Here is a 22,799-nt window from a genome sequence, read left to right on the forward strand (position 1 = left end):
CTAATAATAGACTATTTGTTTAATGCCATCTCCCAATTGAAGTTTCATGCATAGGCAATCCAGTATAAGACTGGCTGTAAGGCTTTCATTTGTTGAATTATTGTAGTATGCCTTTATTTCTAATTTTAAAATTATCCTAGTTGAATTATTTTTTTAATGATTTTAAAGTTTAAAGAAATTATAAGCCAGGCGGTGGTGGTGCACACCTTTAATCCCAGCACTCAGGAGGCAGAGGCAGGCGGATCTCTGTGAGTTCGAGGCCAGCCTGGTCTCCAAAGCGAGTTCCAGGAAAGGCGTAAAGCTACACAGAGAAACCCTGTCTCAAAAAACCAAAAAAAAAAAAAAATTATATATTGTTTCCCATGATCTGTAAAACTGGACATTAAAATTTTTTATTTTATTCACTTATCCTTTTTTATTCCATGTATTTGTGTATGTGTCTCTGTATGGGTATGTGCATTTGAGTGCTGGTGCCTGCAGAGGCCAGAAGAGGGTGTCAGATCCTCTGGAAGTTGAATTAGGAACTGCCTGACAGGAGTGTGGTTTCTCTGCAAGAGCAATAAGTGTTCTTACCACTGAGCCCCCTCTCCAGCCCCAGAACATATTTTCTAACATTGATCTTCTTCTCCATGATAAATTATTTTTAGTTTAGTATATATTCCTTATTCCTTTCATTTGCTTTGGTAGGTTGTACTGGACAGTTTTTTTTTTTTTTTGTGGTTTTTTGAGATAGGGTTTCTCTGTGTAGCTTTGAGCCTTTCCTGGATCTCGCTCCGTAGACCAGGCTGGCCTCCAACTCACAGAGATCCTCCTGCCTCTGCCTCCCAAGTGCTGGGATTAAAGGCGTGCGCCACCACTGCCCAGCTGGACAGTTTTTAAATTTAGTATCATTTGTGTTTTTAGTTGAGAGTTTTAGTTTTTTGAGTTACATGCATATTATCTTTATCCTTAAAACACTTCATTTAAAACATTTTAGATATATGAAACTTTATAAGCAACAACATAATGAATATCATCTACCTGCTCTGAGCTTAAGAAATAAACATTTCAGATAAGAATGCTGCTTCCAATATTTATCTCCCTAAGAAAATCTGCTTCCCTTTTTTGGGTTAACCATCATCCTAAGTCTTTCACCCTCCTCTGCATTTCTCAGTATTTTTCTCATTGTGTTATGTGCCCAAGGGATTTGATTTACTTTCCAGTAAGGCCTGCTACCACTTCAAAATACTGATAGTACAATTTTTAAAATATTTGGTTTCAAGTAGTTTATAATTCTTGCTTTGTCTTCCACTATACTTTATGATCTATTTACAAGTTTCATTTCCAAATGCATAAAATTTATGTGTGTATTATTCACACATCTCTACTCTACCTCTCACATACATGAGTCACATATGCATACTTACATGTACACATACATGCTAGTATGAGACAGGGTTTCACTATGTTGTACTGGCTGCTGTGAACTCACAGGGTAGACTAGGTTAGCCTCAAACTCACAGATATTTTACTTCTTCTTCCTTCCAAGAGCTGGGATTAGAGTGGGAAGGCACTTGCACATTTGATATAATTCAGTAAAACACCTAGAATTAAAATAGTTGCATATAAGAAGGGTTTGGTTGTCAGAGGCATTGCAAAAAGCAATGCACTTATACAAATGGGAAACATGTCTTGAGGACATCTAAGGAACTGGCCAGATTTTTCCAAGTGTGTGGACCATAATTGCTCAGCCGAGTGAATTCTCACCTAGCAACACTCCATATTCCAGGCCCTAATCAAGGAGCAGAGCATGAACTGTCCTGGCAAACCCCTTACATGCCCAAAACTTTCAACTTGATCTTTTTCTGGCCAGTCTGCAAACTTCCCAAAGCCTCTGCTTGGCTTTTTGCTCCCAGTTCTAATAGTAAATCTAGCAGTGATAACCATGCCTCACCTTGAGTTCTGGGTGCCTAGAGAGTTCCTTTGCCAAATTAATCTGTTAACTGAACTTGGCCTCCCATAAATCTCTCAAGACACAGACAAAATGTTGACAATTTCTCTGCCAAAACATAACATAAATGACCTTCAGTTCAATTCCCAATCAAGTTTTTGTTCCCATCTGGAAGCCTCATGAGTTCTGTCTTTTTGTCCTGATTGATGTTTCAGTCTTCTGAACTCCAACCAGAGTCACCTGATAAGCTCCCCTTAAAAGCTCTCCATTTAAAGCTTTTCTAGCCCACTTCCCCAGCCTCTTCCAAATTCCTCCAACAGATCTCAGTCTACAAAGTCAGACTTAGTTATAAAAATGGCTCTACTTCTCTGTATCCATATACTTGGCCTGTATTAGTTGCCTTTGCATGTCTGTGACTGAATAACTGATGGAAACTGGAAACGACTTAAAAGAAGAAATCTTTTTTTTGGCCCCTAGGTTTGTATAGTCCATGGACAGGTAGCTCCATGCTTCCAGATTTGTTGTCATTGTAGATTATCATAGTGGTGGAAGTGTGAGATGGGGGCTCTTCCTCATAGCTTGAGTAAAATCCAAGGAGGACACTGGCACTAGGCTGGCTTTCACCTTTCAATCTTTTATTATGTCTGTGTCCACAGCACAGAGGAATGGTATTGCCCATAGTCAGTGTGGTCTTCTCTCCTTCACAATCGATCTTCTCTAGAAATTTCCCCATATTGTTGAAGGCATGCCTCACTGATTCTAAACCTCCAACTGATTTTAAACCCAGTCAATCTGACAAAGAAGATGGACTGTCACAGGTAGTTTATGTTTTTGGGTGCTTTTATAAATGATACTTAAAAACCCTCAAGTGTGGTTTTGCAGATGTAGAAATACAGTTCATTTGTATATAATGGCCCTATATGCTTTGACTTTATTCAACTTATTATTTCAAGTAGTTTATTTGTAATTGAGCACAATTAATGTTGTCCTTAATATATTATTATACTTCTTTAAACTTTGCTCTTTCTTTCATTTAAAATGTCTTGTCTTTCCTTTTCTTGTCCTATTGCATTCTATAGTACTTAAAGTGGATATTGTCACTTTTTTGCTGATATCAGGGGCAAGCATTTAAGTTTTCGGTATTGTGTTTGATGTTAGATTTAGGCTTCCTCTTAGGTGTTTTTTTTTAATCAGCAAGAAAATTTCCTTCAGTTCCTACTTTCCTGAGAATGCTTTCAGGGGTGGGGCTTACATTTTGTGAAGGGCCTCCTGATATATAGAAAAAGAATTGAAGGAAAATTCCTAATATTTAATGCTATAATATGTCTTATAGGTATGGATTGCTGTCCTCCTTAGGTTTCTGTTGCTTTGAAAAACATCATGACCAAAAGCAATTTGGAAAGGATAGGGTTTATTATAGTGAAGCAAATATTTTTGTGTATGCATCTCTTTATACACATACTCTAACTTTACAAATTCCTATTTCCCTTTGAAGTGGAATGGAGTTGGGCATTACTCAGATATGAAAGATCTGAAATGTTCTTCCCTTCTTAGGGAGCTGGTGATTGTCACATCTGCTGTTTATTCTTTTAGCCTGTGACATAGTATCAATTTAGGCCTAAAGATTTGTTTGACTAAATCAATTTAGGCCTAAATTTGTTTGTTTATAGTTTGTGTACAAACTATAAAAGAATTATGTAATTATTTCTGTCATGTTGCATGATATAGTTAAGATTTATCCCTGCGATGGCATGGATGCAGAACTCTATTCATTTTTTCCTGGTCAAACAAATCCAAATCTGTTGTGTTGATATACTACATTTGCTTATCCATTTATTGGCCAAAGAATACTTTAATTGTACCCACTCTTTCAATACTATGGATAATTTTCCTATGCTGGAATATACATTTTTATGTGGGAATAGGCTTTAAGTGGTCCTGAGAATCCAGGAGTTCAACAGATAGACTTTTGCTATATTGTTTGGTTCTTCTGAGGAACTTTCAAACCTTTTTAATAGTAGTTCTCTGATATTTATGGGTATTAGAGACATAATAAAGTTATGTTTTCTTGTTATTGTCCATGTTCTATTATAACCATCCTAATTAATGGAGGAGATAATCACACTGTGGTTTATGTGCATTTTCGTAATCTCAACCAATGCTGAACATGTTTTCAAATTTGTTTAACTACTTGAAGAGATGCTCATCTGCACACTCTTCAGTATTTAGGGTTCTCTTAGTTCTATATGATTATAATTGCTATGTCATCTTGATGTATTTCTTATTATAGTTCCAGTTGTTATATGATAATTAACTGCCCTTTTTGTGTCTTGTAATAATCTGTTTTATTGTGTATTTGTTTATTAGTGTAGTCATTATGGCTTTGTTTTGGTTATTGCTTGATTGCTATATATTTTTCCATCTTATAATGGTCAATTTTTGTCTTTGAACTTAAATATGTCTTATGGACATTTATATAATTTATATAACTAGATGGTAGTAGCTTTTGTTTTTTATAAATTTCATTATAAAAAACTTTGCAAATAAATAAAAATGTCACACACAAAAATTCACTAGCCCTGAAATTTATACAAAGAAACAAACTTATATACAGTTAGAATTGGCATGTAGAATAGAAGATGTGAAGCTTCATATTAAATTTTATTCTTTAGTGTCAAATATGTTATGTTCTTATCCACTCCCCAAACAGAAAAATCTATGACAAAATTAGAACTAGAAAAATTCCTAGCTTTGTATTTCTTTCATAACTCATGTCTATTACCTGCTTTCACACACTCTCAGAAATAAGTAAACCATGTCTTCTCTCTACTATGCAGAATTTACCTAATTACATATATGTGTACATGTGAACAAGTGTACATGTGGGTACAAGATAACATGAAAAGAGAACAAGAAAGGCTAAATATAGGGGGATAAGGAAGGATTAAATACATATAGGACCTTTTAAAGTCATACAATTTTCTTAATGGACAAAGGAGGAATGTATCAAAGGAATGTGAATATTTACAGCTTAGTATTATTCAGAAATTTATGTGTCCTGTTTTTACCATAGGGAAGGGGGGGAATAGAAAGTTCAGGGAAATGGTATAGAAAATTATGAGAACTCAGTAGGTTTGGAGAATATACTAAGTCCTTGAGAAGATTCTGTTTGTCTCATAGATCAGTGGGTTGAAAAGTGACTCTGGTACTCACATTAGTTACTTTTGTGTTGCTGTGACCAAAATACTTGACAGGACCAACTTAAGCAAGAAAATACTTATTTTGGCTCATAATTTCAGTTCATCATGACAGGCAGGAAAGGCATGGCGGCGTTCATGGCAGAGGAATAAGATTCCTTATATGGTGGCAGACCTGGATCTGGAAGCTGGATGGGAGCTGGAGGTGTGATTTCCCTTCAAAGGCCTTCCCCACTGGCCTATATCTCAGATTCTATAACTTCTTCCAAAACATCACTGTGGTGATATTTTATTTGTACTGAAATGTTATTTTAATTTTATGTTAATAAATAAAGTTGCCCTGGGGTCAGAGCTATTAGAGCCATAGTGAGAGCGTGGTGGTTAGAAGAGCTAGGTAGATTTTTGTGTGTTCAGGGATACAGCCAGTATTGGAGACATACGCCTTTAAGACCTGGAGGGCGGTACTTACAGGCAGTGATGAGGCAGTCATGTGGTTGGGTTTACAACCAATGAGAAGGCAGAACAGAAAGATTATTTAAACAGGGACACAGGAAGTACCTCCCTCTCTCTCGGGGAAGCTAGGAGCACTGCAGGAGGTAAGATTTTATCTCTGAGCTCTGACCTCTCGGCTTTTCTCTTTTACCTTGGCTCTATGTTTCTTATTTTAATAATACGATTGGTTACATCTACATCTGGCGCCCAACGTGACAAGAATCCATTAAAAACTGCTTGGGGCCGGCTCCCTAGCCGGAGCAGCCGGCTCCCTAGCCCCAGCCCAGGTCTGCTTGGGCTCAGGCCGGACTGTGAGCTGCTTGCTTAAAGCCAGTGCTACAAACAGCTCAGGCCTGCCCTGCTAAACAGGGCTCCTGGCTGTAAAGCCAAGCCTTGACTCGGCTCAATGGCTCTATGTTTCTTATTTTAATAATACGATTGGTTACATCTACACATCACATGTCTCAACAAGAAACAAAGTGCTCACAGTAGGAAGCTGTAGGGGATAGTCTAGATCTAAATCATGACATCCCATCTAAAGGTCATCATGGTCTCATAATGAAAACTATGCTCAGTTAAAAAATTTAAGTGTCACCATCCATAGTTTTAACATTGTTCAGACTCAAGGTGTTCTAATTTGGTTTTCTGTTGCTGTGGTAAACAACATGACCAAAAACAACTGGGGAGGAAACTATTTCATCTTGTACTTCCAGATTGAAGTCCATCTTTGAGGAAATTGAGGCAGGAACTCAAGTCAGGAACCTGAAAGTTGGGACCATTGAGGAATGCTGCTTTACTGCCTTACTCTCCTTGACTTGCTCTACTAGCTTTCTCATACAGTCCACCTGGGGATAGCATCACCTACAGTGGACGGAGTCCTCCTAAATCAATGAGTAATCAAGAAACTGCCCCACAGATGTGCCCACAGGCCAATCTGATTGAGGGAGTCCTCCAAGTAGGACTACCTCAGATAACAGGGCTGTGTCAAGTTGACAGTGAAGACTGACTAGGAGATTCTATTCCTTGTCAACTTGATATACCAGTATGTCACTTTAAATCATAGCTTTTCCTTTTTTTTTGTCTTCCCTAAGAGCTCACATTAATATTATATCATATGCAATACAGTAAAACTTTAAAAGTCCCACTGTCTTTAAAAATTGATTTAAAATTTTATGCTCTTCTAACTGTGGGCTTCTGCAAAATTTAAAGAAAAAATGAAAAGAAAAACCTAAACCAAACCAAATCAAAACAAGTAATATACATTCTTATCCCAAGCAAGAAGAACCTTGGCAGTTAGAATAAGAACAGAGCAAAACCACAGTGTTAAATAGCTCAGTGTTTGAGGTATTGGGGTCTGAGACTCACCCATGATCTTCTGGTTACTAAAGAGCTTGGGTTTCTCCACTTCTCTGGCTCTGCCATTCACACACACAGCTTGTGTCATAGGCTCCAGTCAGCTCCACTCCACATTTGTGTCTGACCTTGTGGCTGTCCCGTGGTTCTGGCTTCTTCAATACCTTAATGATGTCAACCTTTTATTTATCACAGCTATTTTTCATCCCCAACCGAGCAGTATTTATTGTCCCATTCAAGCATAGCACTTTTCACTTCTAGATTCTTAATTCAAATATATTATATGAATTAGCTTGACAGAGTCTTTGAGTCAAACTTCCCTGAAACTTTACTCCTGGTACCCATTTCTGTTGTGGTTTGCCTTTTTGTTTCTGTGATAAACAATACGACCAAAAGGAATTTATAGAAGAAAAGGGTTTATTTCATATTAAAATCCCAGATCAAAGTCTATCTTAGAGGGAAATCCTGCAGGAACCTGGAGGTAGGAACCATGGAGGAATGCTGCTTACTGCCAAGCTCTCTCTCTGGCTTGCTCAGTTAGCTTTCTTATATAGCTCATCCCCACCTGCCTCTGAACCACCCACAGTGGGATGAGCTCTCCATCAATTAGCAATTAAGAAAATCCCCATAGATACACTCATAGGCCAGTCTGATGGAGGCATTTCCACAATTGGAATTCTCTCAGACAACTCGGGGCTGTGTCAAGTTGACAGCTAAAGCTAACTAGGATGCAAGGTAATTTTTTAACAGGAGCCCAAATACAATCAAAACCAAGTTACACATTACTCATATAATGTTACAGGGTGAACAGTCCCATTTCTCAAGGAGAAAAGTAGGATAGTATAAGACAATGACACCAAAGGAAGACTGAAACCCTGCAGGGCCAACATTAAAACTAGACTCAGTGTCCAGTACTGTGTATGTGTTAGCACCATCTAGGCTCCTGTGGGCTTGGTTACTTTGACCCCTATGGTCCTACCATTGACAACACATGTAGCTTCTCTTGTAAGTCATCTCTATTCAGTACCTGTAGCTTTCTTCAGCAGATATTCCATGCTTAGATCTTCTTAGGCTTCACCTCCAATGTTCATGCTAGCTCAGGAGCTCTGTACAGGGAATCAGACCCTGCTAGGCATTATCTTACCTCATAGACTTTTCTCTCAAACCTTTGCACAAACCTCCAGTGATCCCCTCAGTCTTACATTCTGAATGTCTGCAAAACTAGTACAGTATGGATGATGACGGGTATTGCTGCCAGCTCCAGATAAAGCTAGACCCTCTGGGAGCATGGCTGCAGTGACTGACCTCTGTGTGTTCTGCCATGGAAACCCTTACCTGTGTAACACTGTTACAGGGAGATCTCCAGTGCCCTCTGATCTGACTTGAGAGGCAGTGTCTGCTCTTGTGCTCCTGAAAGAGGAGAATTTTAAGGCAGCACAGTAGTAGACTAGGCAGTCAAGAGTTTAATTAGAGCAAGCTAAAAACAAACAATAATACGCTCTTTAAAAAAGCCTAGACAATGGTCCTGATCCTAGCAGGCATGGGCCTTACATTTCTCTTCTGTTATTCCCTCCAATGCACCTTTCTCAAGGGTGTGTGCTAGGAAATGGGTGTGCTTTTTTTTTTTTTGAAAGCGCATTTTACCCATAATTGACTCTGTTTTGAATAGAGATTTTTAAAAAAGTATGGATTTACATTACTCCTAAAGTCAGAAAGTTCTCTAGGAGAAATGGTAATAGTACTCTGCATACTTCTCAGGAGGATGCCTATGAAGTTGAATTTAGCTGACTCAGCTAGAGATCACTACCACACTTTGCATCCTGTTTTGGGAGTCCTGAGCTTGTTCATCTGGAGGGATCACTGTAGTGATATTTTATTTGTGCTTTAATAAATAAAGCTTGCCTGGAGATCAGAGGACAAAGGCCAGCCTTTAAAAGTAAACAAAGAAGTCAGGCAGCGGTAGCACACGCCCTTAATCCTATCACTTGGTAGTCAGGATCTCTGTGTGTTCCAGGCCACACTGGAAAAAGAGCCAGGTGTGGTGGCACACGCCTTAAATTCTAAAACTAGTTAGCCATGGAGGTCTGGAGGTCTGTACAGACAGACAGGAAGTGACAGAGCTGTGCAGGAAGAGGAAGTGATATAGCTGAACAGAGATGGCAGAACAGCAAGGCATATATATTGGGGTAGACAGGAAGTAACTCACATTTGGAAGCTGCAGAGTTGGTGAGGTAAGGTTGGTGGTGGCTTTCCCTATTTCCCTGATCTCTCTAAAGCTTTCATCCCTATATTTGGCTCCGTGGCTTTTATTTAATAAGACCATTTAGAAATTTGTTTACAGATCACCACACATTTTCACATCTTGTTTCAGGTGACCTTCCTGCACTATCTATGACCAAGCCCGAGTAACTACCTGTTGGAGGCATTCTTCCTCTTAACAGAGTCCCTTCCTTACAAAGCTCCAGTGACAAACCTAAACACAATTCCACCAGAGTCCAACTTGAGAAATGGTTAAGTTTATTGGGTAGTGACCCCAAAGCAGCCTCACCACCAGGAAGTCATATCCCACTATGGATAATGTGTTCCGATAGCTATATACTTGTTCCCCCTTCAGTTGACTCCCCACAGTCTATGTACTCCAGCACCTCCCAAGACCACCAGTCCACACACAATTAAGGCAGAATTAACATGCAGCTGGCCAGGAGGTTTAGCCATGAGCATCTGGAATCTTAGATGAGGTCCAGTGACCCACTCCACCCCTTCCTTCTAGGGAAAAACTTAATAGTAAGCAAGCCTGATATTGAGGCTCTCTTGAAGTAATCACAGCTGTTCGGTCGAAGAAGATGTATGTTATGCTCAGAGGATAATGCTGTAACAAACTGCTGCCTGTTGTTTTTTATGTCCCATCTGGGGCAGGGAGGCTGAAGGTTAGTCCCTTTTACAACTAACCTATTACCTAACAGCATTGTTATAAGCAGGAATATCCTGTGAAGGTATTATCTTTCCAAATGAAAGTCTTTTTAAACAGGTTTCAGTTTTACACCCTGGGGCTTCAAGGTGAATTGTCTTACCTTCAGACACCTTTCTTATCAGTGGGAGAGGCCTTAGGTTTCTATTTAAGGTGCTAACTTCTTTAACAGTTACAGAATCTGAATCTACATAGTTTACACCATTAAACACAGTGCTTCTGATTGTATATATTTTACATAGTTTTTGCTCTGAGTTGTAACTATAAACTCGGTTAAAGCAGCCAGTAATAACCATGCTACAAACTGGAAATGTCCTCCACAAAATAACTCAAGTGCTTTTGAGTTCAGATTCACTTAAAACTTGAGGAAATGGGCAGAATTTCTTGCTCAGTTCTCTGTAGAAGGCTTATGCCCATCTGACACCTGTGGGTGCTGTCTTTATTGCCCTTTTCTATCAGCATTCTAGTCTCTGAACTCTTCCTGGAGTGGCCTGATAAGCTCTGCTCACAGTGTTTCAGAGCTGCTCCAGCTTGTTAGCTCTAAATTCTTCCACAGTTCATTGCAAACCCATTCCTGTAGCCTAGAAACCACATAGTCAGATTAAGTAGTAGCAATTGACACTGATGTTATATTTTAGTCACCAAAATGCCTGACAGAAACACTGTAAGGGACAGAGGTTTATTTTGGTTCATGGCTTCAGAAGGACAGGGATGGTATGGCAGCAGGAGCATGTGGTAGATTCCACATAGAGTGGCAGGCCAGGATCAGGGAGCTTGCCCCTAGTGGTCTGCATCCAGCAACTTGGCCCCACACCCCCAACTTTCATGACCTCTCAAAGTACTGCCACAGCTGGGGACCAAGTACTCAAAATATGAGCATGTGGGGGGATGTCCTAGATTTAAATCATAGCAGGACTGGGATAAAAGGCAGTGGTGAAACAAGGCCTGTCCAGTGTGTGTCAGACCATTCTTTCCTGCTATAATTTGAGATTAGTTGACATAAACTCAAGAAGGGACTATAGGCAATGCTTCTCCTTGGTAGGTTTCAACTTCAGGTGGACTAGAGAGGTCTGTTGAGGTGGAAAGAAAGGAAAATCATGGGACCCCAGTCTGAAGGAAGTTGTAGGGCTTTTCATTTTCTTTAGATCAAATTGCTCCATGTGACAGAATATGTCTTGTAGTACAAAATGCACTTGTTTACTGTTACTGATTCCAGCTATAGTTCTCACGTCTTGTTTCTTGCATTCAACACAGTTCTTTTGAAATCTGTCCATGTTGCTGCATTCCTCACATTTCTTCCTTACCACTGGAATGTATTTCCTAGAATAAAAACCTTACACATCATTACAAAATGTAAAACTTTGGTGTCTAGCTTCCCTGCTCTGTCTTGTACACATAATCAGAAGAGATAGAATTGAATTAATAAAGTGGAATGGATGTCATATATAGTTGGCTTTTGACAAATTATTTTGAAAATAATTACTTTCTGGCCCCCAATCTGTTCTGCTGGGGTCTTTTAGGTTTTTTGTTTTTATTTGTGTGTGTGTGTGTGTGTGTGTGTGTGTGTGTGTGTGTGTGTGTGTATGTGTGTGTGTGTGTGTGTGTGTGTGTGTGTGTGTGTGTATGTGTATGTGTGTATGTGTATACACTGCATGTATGTGGGTGCCTGTGGAGGCCAGAAGAAGGCTTTGGATCTCCTGGAGCTGGAGTTAGAGGTGATTGTGATCCATCTGAGGTGGGTGCTGGTAACTGAACTGGAAGAGCAGTGTGTGCTCTTCACTACAGGGCAGCTCTCCAGCCCCTCTCTGGAGATCTTAAACAGAGGTATACCTGGAGTTAGAATGAGGATTTCACATCATGTGGGGAAACTGTGCTATCAGAGGTCTGGGGTGTGTCTGTGTCTTGCCTCAATCCCCAGGATTTTCTCTGAAGCTTCTGAATATGCTTGCATTTGCTTCCTTTAGTTTTACTTTGTGCTTTTTCAGCTAAAGTTGCTGTACTGTTGGGTTTATATTCATTCATGAGGCTGTTTCTGTAAGTGGACCTGGCTGTAGGTTCTTATTAAGCAGGATGCTCACATCTTCCATGTTTCGAAGTGAACAGAGTTAATTTTCCCTGAGGACTTCCAGTGCTTACAGTTGGGAACAGCCTTGGAACATGACATTTTTTTTTTTAATCCAGCAGTTTTCATTTGTTCACTTCCCGAAATATGAAGCTAGGTAGTAGTTTTTAATTCATTCTGCATATACTTTTGATAGGTATGCTTAGTGAATTTTTTAATATGATTGTAGAACAGATAGATTTACTGCTGTCATTTTGCTGTTTATTCTCTGTGTCTTGGGACTTTGTTTCTCTTTATCATTGCCTCTCTCTTAGTCTTGTTCTACTGCTGTGAAGAGACACCAAGACCATGGCAACTCTTATAAAGGAAAGCACTTAGTTGGGGTTCACTTACAGTTTCAGAGATTTAGTCTATTATCGTCATGGAAGGAAGAATTGCAGCATGCAGGTAGACATGGTTCTGGAGAGGTACCTGAGAATTCTACATCTGGATCTGGCAGGTTTCAGAAAGAGAGAGAGAGAGAGAGAGAGAGAGGAAATAACTGGGCATGGCTTGAGCTTTGAAACTTGAAGGTTCACCCCCCAGTGAAAGACTTCCTTCAAGAGGTCACAAGTCCTCTAATCCCTATGAGCCTTTTGGGGGCATTTTCATTCAAACCACCATAGCCTCTTCTTTTTGTTCTAACTTTTTTATTGTTTTATTTTAGTTTATTTTTGTGAGTGATTGATGAAAGCTTCACAACTAACATTTGAATTTTTTTATATTTGTCTAATAAGTTTATTCTGCTTGCTTACATTCAGTTTAAAATGATTTTAACTGATTCCCCTTAGTTCCATTTACTTTGAATTTTTTCATCTATTTATTTATTATTTATTTATTTATTTTACATCCTAATCCCAGTTTCTGCTCTCACTCCCTTCCACAACTCCCATTCTGCCCATCCCACCCAATCTACTCCTTCTTCATTTCTGTTCAGTAAAGGGCAGGCCTCTCATGAATATCAACAAAACATGGCATATCAAGTTGCAGTAAGACTAAACACTTCTCCTTGTATTAAGGCTGGGCAAGTCAACCCAGTATGAGGAGTAGGGTCCCAAAAGCTAGTAAGAGTTGGAGACAGCTCCTGTTCCTGCTGTTAGAAGTTCCACAAGAAGACCAAGTTACACAACTGTCCCATATATGCAGATGGTCTCCATCAGTCCCATGCAGGCTCCCTGGTTTTCTGTTCAGTCTCTGTGAGTCCCTATAAGCCCAGGTTAGTTGTTTCTGTGGGTTTTCTTGTGATGTCCTTGACCCCTCTGGTTCCTACAATCCTTCCTGCCTCTCTGTAGTTGGTTGTTTTTTATTCTTTTACTCTTTTGAAGGTCCACCATCCAGCTCCCAAATAAATCACACACAGAAGCTTATTCTTAATTGTAAATACCCAGCCTTAGCTTGGCTTGTTTCTTGCTAGCTTTTCTTAACTTAAATTATCCTTGTCTATCTTCTGCCTCTGAGCTTTTACCTTTTTCTATTTCTGTATAGCTTTCTCTGTTTCTGTATACTTTTCTCTATTTCTGTATACCTTTTCTTTCCTTCTCACTCTGTGTCTGGCTGTGTAGCTGGGTGGCTGGGTGGCTGGCCCTTGGCGTTGTCCTCTCCATGTTCTCTTGCTCCTTCTTCTCTCCTCCCAGGTTTCTCCTTCTATTTATTCTCTCTGCCTGCCAGCCCTGCCTATCCTTTCTCCTGCATTGCTATTGGCAGTTCAGCTCTTTATTAGATCATCAGATGTTTTAGGCAGGCATAGTAACACAGCTTTACCGAGTTAAACAGATGTTCCACAGCATAAGCAAATGTAACATATCTTAAAACAATATTCTACACCTCTCTTCAGCAGGATTACCAAGCTCAGCCTAATGTCTGACTGAGGGTCTATATCTCTGCTACCATCACTTGCTGGATGAAGCCTCTCTGATGACAATTGCACTAGGCACCAATCTATGAGTATAGCAGAATTTTTTTTTGAAAATTTATTTGTACAATATATTCTGATCATTCTTTTCCTTTCTCCAAATCTTCCCAGATCCTTCCCACCTCCCCATCCATCCAATTCCATACCTTTTCTTTCTCTCCCTTTTTTAGAAAACAAACAAGCAAAAACCAAACAAATAGCACCACCCCCAAGAAAAATCCATACAAGAAACACACAGAAAACAAAATAAAAAAAATACAAAAATGCTAAATTGGAAGCTATGATATACAAGGAAAAGACAAAGCAATGTGGGACAAAAAGTCTCCAAAAATAACACTGAGTTTGTTTTGTGCTGGCCTTCTACTGCTGGGCATAGGGCCTGCCCTTAAATGTGGTTTGTATACTTGTCAGACTGTACTGATGAAGACTAAGTTTGCCTTTGCAAGCTGGCGTCAATTGTAGTTTGCCAATTACTTTTTGATTGTTTCATTTTAGTTTCTTTTTTGTTAGCAATTAGTATGAGGTTTACAGTTGTTACTTAATTTACATTAATATATTATGGACTAATGTCAATTTAATTTCAGCAACACACTAAACTTTTTGTTTCTATTTTGTTCTGTTTTCACCCCTCCTTATAATATTATTGTCATAAAATTACATCTTTGAACATATGAAATCTACTTCTTGGACAATTTCATACGTATACTGTATATACTGTACATTTTGATCGTATTTACCCCCTACACTTCCAGTTTCCCCTAGCTCCTCCCAGATCCACCCTCCTCCCCAACCCCTGCTAACTTTTGTGTCCTCTTTTTCTTTAAATGATGAAGGAGTCTGATTTGCAGTAGTTTTGTAACTGTTACTTTCTGAGATGACCTTTTGTTTGTTTGTGTGTTTGTGTTCCTGTCAGTCCTGGGGATTGAAAGCAGGCCTCATGCAGAAGGCAATGGCTGTGTTGCAGAGCTGCTGTCCCAGCCCTGCCATTGTCTTTCAAATGACAGAAAAAATACAGAGTTCAGCTAAGGTTGTTCTATTTTTTCATGTAGATTTGAGTTCCTGGCTAATGTCTACCTGAATCACTTTAATACTGCTGTACCAGAGTTCTGCTTGTGATGGATTCCTTTCCTTGTTTTTATCTGGCAATCTCTATTTCCCTTCCTTTGTAAGGAACAGCTTTTTTTGTTTATTAAATTATTTTTTAGAAGTTTAAGCCATTTTACTTTTTTCTGGCTTCATGATAGATTTTTCTCTGTTTGCTTTTAAGATTTGTCTTCTTGAATGTCTATTGATTCCTTTCTTTTTTTTTCTCAACTGAAAATTTGTTTGTGATGATTGTACTTTGGATCATACTCAGGTCACCAGGCTTCTTTACCCATGAGCCTTCTTGCTGGCCACCATTTTTGTGTTTGCTACAAATTGGAAGGGATTCCAATGAGGACAATGTGACAAATTTGGTTTTTATCAGATTAGGAAATGAAGCTAACAGAATGAAATTTGCTGAGAAACTTGGTTGTGAATTATTAGGATAAAAGTAAAAAATAGAATAGTAGAGAAAAAAATTGAGTAAAAATATCTGGCACAAAAATCTTAACTTCTGTGTACCAAGGAACACGCAGTTCCAATCCTCTTTAATATCATAGTCAGTGTTGACAAGGCAAACGTTAGGGTTTCACTCTAATAAAAAGGCACTGGGGACTAGGACGACTGAACTGTTGGTACTGTCCCAAGTGCTGTGAATGTATTGACTGGATCTCATTTACTTTTTGACATTGTTGGTAATCACCTTAACTTTCTTAGGACTTTGATATTCTCATGTGTAAAATGTCTGTTGCTGTACTAGATAATCTCTAAAGTTTTTGAATCTGAAAGTTCATGTTTTTGGTATAAATAATAAGGAATATAAAATCTCTGTTCCCAGGGAATTTATAACCAGATTAAAGAGATGAGAAATCCATGCCACTTCCTTAGATACACACAGATAATGGTCTCACTATACGCGAACTACACTGTGCTGTTAGGATTTATAGCATATGTGTGTACTATTAAGATAGCACCCAATGTTTGAATGAGATTGAATTTTCATAACTAGTGAGTCAAGATGCTTTGGGTAGGAGATGACAGTTACATATGGCTTAGTGGGTGGCAGAAGTAAATGCAGACGAAATGGAATGGAAGAGTAAGGGGCAGAATGCCTGCTTCTTACTTTCTATCCCATTTTTATTATGTAGGCAGTTGGAGAATGTGTGGTACGAAACTGATGTTCAGAAAAAAGTAAAAATATTCTTCTTTCTTGAGATAGGGTCTCATTATGTAGCTTAGGATATCCTTGAACTTATTACCCTCCTGCCTCAGTGTCTTGAGTATTAGGGTTACTAAAACTGGCTCCTTATGTTTTGAATATATTGTTAGAGGGTAGGGTATTACATAATATTATTATGTTGGAATTAAATTTTCAGCAACTTTAATATCCTTTTAATGATATGGCTGAACAGTGATACTGTAATGTGTGAGGGATTAAAGAGACCACTGTGTGATTTTAGAAACTCAATGTTTTCCCTGTAGACATTCTGCCAATTTTAAGAGTGTGGTGGTTTAAGTGAGAATGGCCCCCATTGGCTCATGCATTTGAATCCTTGGTCTCAAGTTAATGCAACTGTTTGAGAAGGATTAGGAGGTGTGATGTTGGAAGATGTGTATAAGGGGGCTGAGATTTGAAGTTTCAAAAGCCAAATCATTCCCAATTAGCTTTTTCTGCCTTGTGTTTGTGGATCAAGATGTAATCTCTCTGCTACTGCTCCAGTGACATGCCTGTCTGCCAGCTGCCATGCTCTCCATCATGATGCTCATGGACTCTAACCCTCTGAAACTGTAAGCCCCTAATAAACTCTTTTTTTCTATAAGTTGCCCTATTCATGGTGTTTTACCACAGCAGTAGAAAAGTAATCAAGACAATAAGGATAGTTAAATGCTATTTAATATTTAAAATATACTTGATTAGGCTAGAAAATGGGCTTTGAAACTTTATCCTATCACTTCTGATGAGAGGATGAATGGACATCTATCTTAGTGTCTGTGTGTTGGGCCAATACAAATACTCTTCAAGGTGATGATAAATAGAGCCATGCTTTTCTGCAGTTTTATTTCTGTCCTTGGGTGTAATGCTTTATTTTTGCTGAGCACTACCCCTTTGTGATTAAATTATATTGAATAAATTTGTCAGAATAAAGAGGAAAATGAGAGCCAAAGGCTGACTGTTTAAAATTATTAAATTACTAGGGCATATCCAGTATATAGAGTTGTGGCACAAATAACCAAATAGAAAATGACAGGTTTCTAAGAGTGGAGGAAATATAAAAGCACCTCTCTGAACTCTGTGAGCACCCAAAACACCTGTCCTGGTGGGCAGTGACTGTTTATTACCACATCAGTGGGATAGCTCAGTGAATTATAATGCAGTTATAGCCCCTTATCTAATTGCTTTCAGGTAACTTGTCCAGGAGTGGTGCTGAAAGACAAGGAGGACATCTATCTTAGTATCTGTGTGTTTGGCCAATACAAGAAGACACAATGTGTCCCAGCCACTTTTCCACTGGTCTTCAATGCCAGAATGGTGTTTGAAAAGGTGAGTTTGAAAATCAGATCAAGTGTTAACAAACAAAAATCAGTGATTCCAGTTCTGAATAAAATCCTGCAACATAAACTGTTATTACTGACTATGTGCTTTGGTTTGATTAAAAATGAAAATTGTAACACATTTAGACTTTTGAAAATATTCCTTTTATTATGCATTGAATCAATTGCCTTTTCTTGATGTGACTCAGCCTGTTTCTAAAACATCTTAGAGGGCTTCATACAAAGTGTGGCATCTTGACTGCTGAATAATAACTTCTTTACAAACTAAGACACAAATAGGTAAGCATATGTTGAGTTTTACCTAGGAATACCTTGCGCTTTTCTGGTTCACCTAGTCTCTCTCTTCATTTTCCTTAAAAGTGCTGCTATTGGTAATTATTACCAACCATATTCCCTTCCTCCCAGACTTTTCTTGTCTTCTAGTCTTCTCTCCTCCCTCCCTCCTTCTTCCTTTCCCTCCCTTCCTCTTCTTTGCTTTCTTCAAAAATAAAATAGCCCACTGTACGTATTATCGTAGGTACTGATGGCACATAATACACAAGGCAGAACTATTTCTTCCTGGAGCTTAATAAATGCATAACACAATAAAGGAAGGAGGAGAGATCGGGGAGAAATACTTTTTAAAAAATGTCAAAAAAGGCAATAATATTTAAACAAAGCTTGGATGAGTTACTTGAAGAACTGTGGGGAGAGAATTCTAAGTAGAGAGCTAACAAACACAAAGCTTTCTTGTGAGGAATTTAGCGTGCTAAGGTGGGTTACTAAGAAGGTTGATAAGATCATCTTGAGGAGCACAGGTAAGAATTCTAGTGGGTGATATTGGAGAGGGAGGCACATCTGGTAGAAATGTATTTGTGAGATAATGAGAAGTGGAGAGAAATTGGTGAAGATTTGTTTGGATGGTTGGCATGGTGATTTATTCCAGTGACTCCAGGATTTGAGGGACTTTGGCAGAAGGATTGAGACCAAAGTGAGCTGCATAGTGAATCTTCCCCTCAAAATCCAAAACCAAACCAAGCCAAACCAAACCAAACCCAAACAAAACAAAACAACAACCCCCCCCCCCCAACAAATCAAGATGTTTCTTTGGTTGGGAAGGAAAAGACACTTTGGGAATGGGATTGGGAAACAGTCTTACTTACATCTTCTTTGGCTTCCTCTTCCCATCCTGTCCCTGCTGTGCCCACGCCCTCTTCCTGCAGGTGTTCCCTGAAGCAGTAGACCCTGGAGATGTGGTTGCACAGCTTGAGTGTAAGTTTTTAATTTTTAATTACCGATTGAAAAGCATTTTAGAAGTGTCATGCTTGTGATATTTGATTTGAGGTTAAGTAAAAGTTTAAAAGTTCTAGTAGGATTTCAAAAATGTTGAACTGAGATTTTTTTATAATTAAAAAAAAATTAAAATAAACCTGAAAATAGAAAAACATTTATCTTCTTCTGCTGTGGATAAACCGAGACTTTTTCCTCTTTCTGTTGTGGTCTGTGACAAATTTAGAATTACATATTTTTGGTCAAGATGGTATGGAGTGTTCCAATCGAGTTTCATGATAGGTGGAGAACAAAAATGTTTAATGTAGGAGTGCAGAAAGTCAAGAGAGGGAGAGGGAGAGGGGAGAGGGGAGAGGAGGGGAGAGGGGAGAGGAGGGGAGAGGGGAGAGGGGAGAGAGGGGAGAGGGGAGAGGGGAGAGAGGGGAGAGGGGAGAGGAGGGAGAGGGGAGAGGGAGGGAGAGGGAGGAGAAGGAGAGGGAGAGGGAGAGGGAGGAGGAGAGAGAAAAAAAATCAAGGAACTAGAGAGGAAGGAGGAGGACATCAGGGACCAGCCATCCAGCTACAAGCCAGCCATGGAGTAGGAGTAAGAGTAAGATTTACAGAAGTTAGAGAAAGGGAAAAGCCCAGAGGCAAAAGGTAGATGGGATAATTTGAGGTTAAGAAAAGCAGTGAAGAATCAAGACAAGCTAAGGCCAGGCATTTATAATTAAGAATAAGCCTCTGTGTGTTATTTATTTGGGATCTGGGTGGCATTCCCCCAAAAGAGCAAAAACAAACAATAACAATGTTCCTTGAACCTTTGAGGAGGTGTGCTATAAACGTTCTATTTAGGACTGAGCATTCAACAATCACATATTCATAACACCTCGAATAATGTTCATTACAAAGAAAAGTGTCTCTGAGTGAGGCTGAGAAGTAGCCTGTGTCTGTTGGTATAAACATAGGTACTCAGAATGCAGCTTGGCTCCATGACACGTTAGCTTTCATTCTAGCACTTAGCATCTCCTCAGCTGTGGATTTCTGGCTAGGTTTACATTGCAGGCATGAATTTCTTCTTGTGGAATGGGCCTCATATCCAATTAGAGAGCAGTTGGTTACCTCCCTCCCCATAACAGTTGTGCCACTACTGCATCAGTGGCCACCTCTTGGATGGTGTTTTTTTTTTTTTTTTTTTTTTTTTTTTTTTTTTTTTTTTTTTTTAAGAATCTACAGCTGGATAACTCCTCTGATGCCTTTTTTTCTGAATAAGCCACTAAAACAAAAAAGGGTCACTGGTATGGCAAATGCCTTAAGGGAGAGGGGATAGCAGCAAACACAAGTGATATGAAAACAGAAGAAAAATACTAGGGGAAGAACATTGGATGGGGTAGGAAGGAATGAGAAAGTTGAGAGGGGAGAAAGGGAGGAGTGACCCTAAAGAACAATATAAGAAAAAAGCCACATGGAAACCAACTACTTTATAAGCTAGAGAGGGAGAGAAGAAAAGAGGGGGATTAGAGGGAGGATAAGAGATAGATAGGTAGATAGATAGATAGATAGATAGATAGATAGATAGATATAGATAGACAGAATATAAATGGATTATAAAGATGATATTCTGGCTCCTGAAAGCTACAGGTTATTAAACAAAAATCCCTGAAGTAGGCTACCTCTATGAGCTATTGGTCAGGAAGGCTCTAAGAGTCCACCAAACAACACAGGCACTTGCCATTTGTCTGGGTTATCCACAAGAATTAGTTGATAAGACCCTGTTGTTGAAGATACCACACAACCTGATTATAAGATATGGGGAAATCAAGCTGGAACTGAACTGAAATCTTCTTCCCTGCTAACTTTCATAGTGCTGGAAGTTGCTAGGTGGACTCCTGAGGGGGAAAGCCGTCTTACTATGGCTTAACCCCTGATTCTCATCACTTTGAGCAGCTAGAAGTTTCTGTGGTGACCTTCACCCATTGTACAAAGAAGATTCTCTGACCAAAGCGGAGACTAGGCACTGATCTAGACAGGAACATAAATATTCAGAAGGCAGTTTGGTGCACACAACGCGTCAGCTTGTTTTTAAATTCTTTCATAGCCATCTGCTCTTCATCTTTTCTCTCTGAAATGTACAGATTCATTTCTACACACAGACGCAGGTACACAGGCCCATGGGCATATAGGCACAAGCACACAGACACATTGCTGGGGCAATTGTACTGCCTGAAATTTTTTTCACTAGTTTCTGGGCACTGCTCAATTTTGTCATTGTAATCACAGGCCTTTCCTAGCCTACGTAAGGAGCCCCCACACTTGTCAGTCCTGAAGTCTTTGCTCTGTGACCTTTTGTGATGGCTAGGTTGATGTCAACTTGAGGCAAGCTAGGGTCACTGCAGAGGAGGGAACCTTAATTATGAAAATGCCTCTATAAGATCTGACTATAGCCAAGCCTGTCAGGAATTTTCTTAATTCGTGATGGATGGTGGAAGGCCCAGCCCATTGTGGGTGGGGGACCACTCCTGGCCTGGAGGTCCTAGGTTCTATAAAAAAAGCAGGCTGGGTAAGCCATGATGAGCAAGCCAGTAAAAGCAGCCATCCTCCATGGCCTCTGCATCAGCTCCTGCCTTCAGTTCCTCCCCTGCTTGAGTTCCTCTTCTGACTTCCTTCCATGATGAACAGTGATGTGGACATGTAAGTCAAATAAACCCTTTCCTCCCCAAGTTGCTTTGGCCATGGTGTTTCATCACGGCATAGTAACCCTAAGTAGGATACCTTTGGAGTCCATTCTTCTATACTAGGATATTTTAAGAGTGAAAAGTTATTGAAATAGTTTGCACTCTTAAAACACCAAGTGCCTCCCCAGGTCTGTGTTAAAGGCTCAATTTCCAGTGTAGTGCTATTGGCAGGGGCAGGTGTGCGAAGTTTAGAAGGAGGGCACTGCTGGAAGTCCTCAGGTCATTTGGGGTATGGCCTTCTTGGCTCAGGAGGCCATTGTTTTTGCTCTGCCATGATGCACACCCTTCTACAGATGTCCAAGTTAATGAGGCTGCTGATCTTGGGCTGGAACCTCCAGAATTAAGGACCCAAATAAAGCCTGTCTCTTTATATCTTTGTAAGTTAATTGCCTCAGTTATTTTGTTACAGCAATGGAAAGCTAACACAAATATATTGTTAATATTAATGCCAAAGCAGAAGTTGTAAAAAAAAGACACTACTGTAAAACAAAAGACAATGAACAATTTCTCTCTAGTACTATTATGTATCTTTCTCTCATTAAAATGACAGTAACTTTTCCTCTTTTATTCACTCTGTGACTCTAGTGAATATAGCTGTATTCAAAACATACTAGATATTTGATACCCAAGGTATTAAACATAATATGAATATAGCAGCCCTCCTTCTCACTACTTTATGACCCCTGTAACTATCTTACTGACCTATCGGTGGGGGCTGTGATTCTTTCTTCAGGAGCATATTTTGTGTTTGAGAATTTAAAATGGATGATCTGTTTCAGTTTCAGTCCCTCCAACATTTGATAAAGAGAAGGCAAGCTTTATATTTACATTTCGGTAGATTACTAGGTTTTCTCGTTGAGTTTTTGCTTGTTGAAAAGAGTAGCATGCTCCTTAGAGATGGTACTTCTCATTTTATAGGAACTAATACTTATCAATCAGGTGTCTGGGATCTTGAATGTGATTTCAGGTAAGGATTTTAAGGGCTGAGAATAAATCCTTAAGTCTGTGAATGGGAGTGTCCCTGAGTAAATCCCTAGGAGAGCTTGTGGGACTCGGGTTTTGTATTTTAAGTCCACAGGTACATTCTAAAAGTGTAGAGCCTGGAGGTTGGCATTTAGAGTAAATTATCATGGTGGTTTGTGTGGAGGAGCAGAGGCTAACAACAGCATTCTGACACTTCTGCTTGATGTACTTACTGCAGGTTTTTGTTTACTGTGCATGACTAGAATT

The 22,799-nt window shown here is 39.4% G+C and overlaps 1 protein-coding gene across 3 annotated transcripts in view; it reads left to right on the forward strand.

Annotated features, from left to right (window-relative positions):
* Positions 1-22,799, forward strand: part of Spata6 (spermatogenesis associated 6) — a 112,285-nt gene that overhangs the window by 21,319 nt on the left and 68,167 nt on the right. For all 3 annotated transcript variants that reach the window (XM_076564768.1, XM_006977776.4, XM_076564767.1), the window contains exons 2-3: positions 17,441-17,578; positions 18,792-18,840. In XM_076564768.1, coding sequence (XP_076420883.1) covers positions 17,564-17,578; positions 18,792-18,840 — 64 coding nt within the window. In that variant the 5' untranslated portion in view covers positions 17,441-17,563. The remainder of the gene's footprint in view (positions 1-17,440; positions 17,579-18,791; positions 18,841-22,799) is intronic.

Source organism: Peromyscus maniculatus, chromosome 2 (genome assembly GCF_049852395.1).
Source record: "Peromyscus maniculatus bairdii isolate BWxNUB_F1_BW_parent chromosome 2, HU_Pman_BW_mat_3.1, whole genome shotgun sequence".
NCBI classification, from domain to species: domain Eukaryota; kingdom Metazoa; phylum Chordata; class Mammalia; order Rodentia; family Cricetidae; genus Peromyscus; species Peromyscus maniculatus.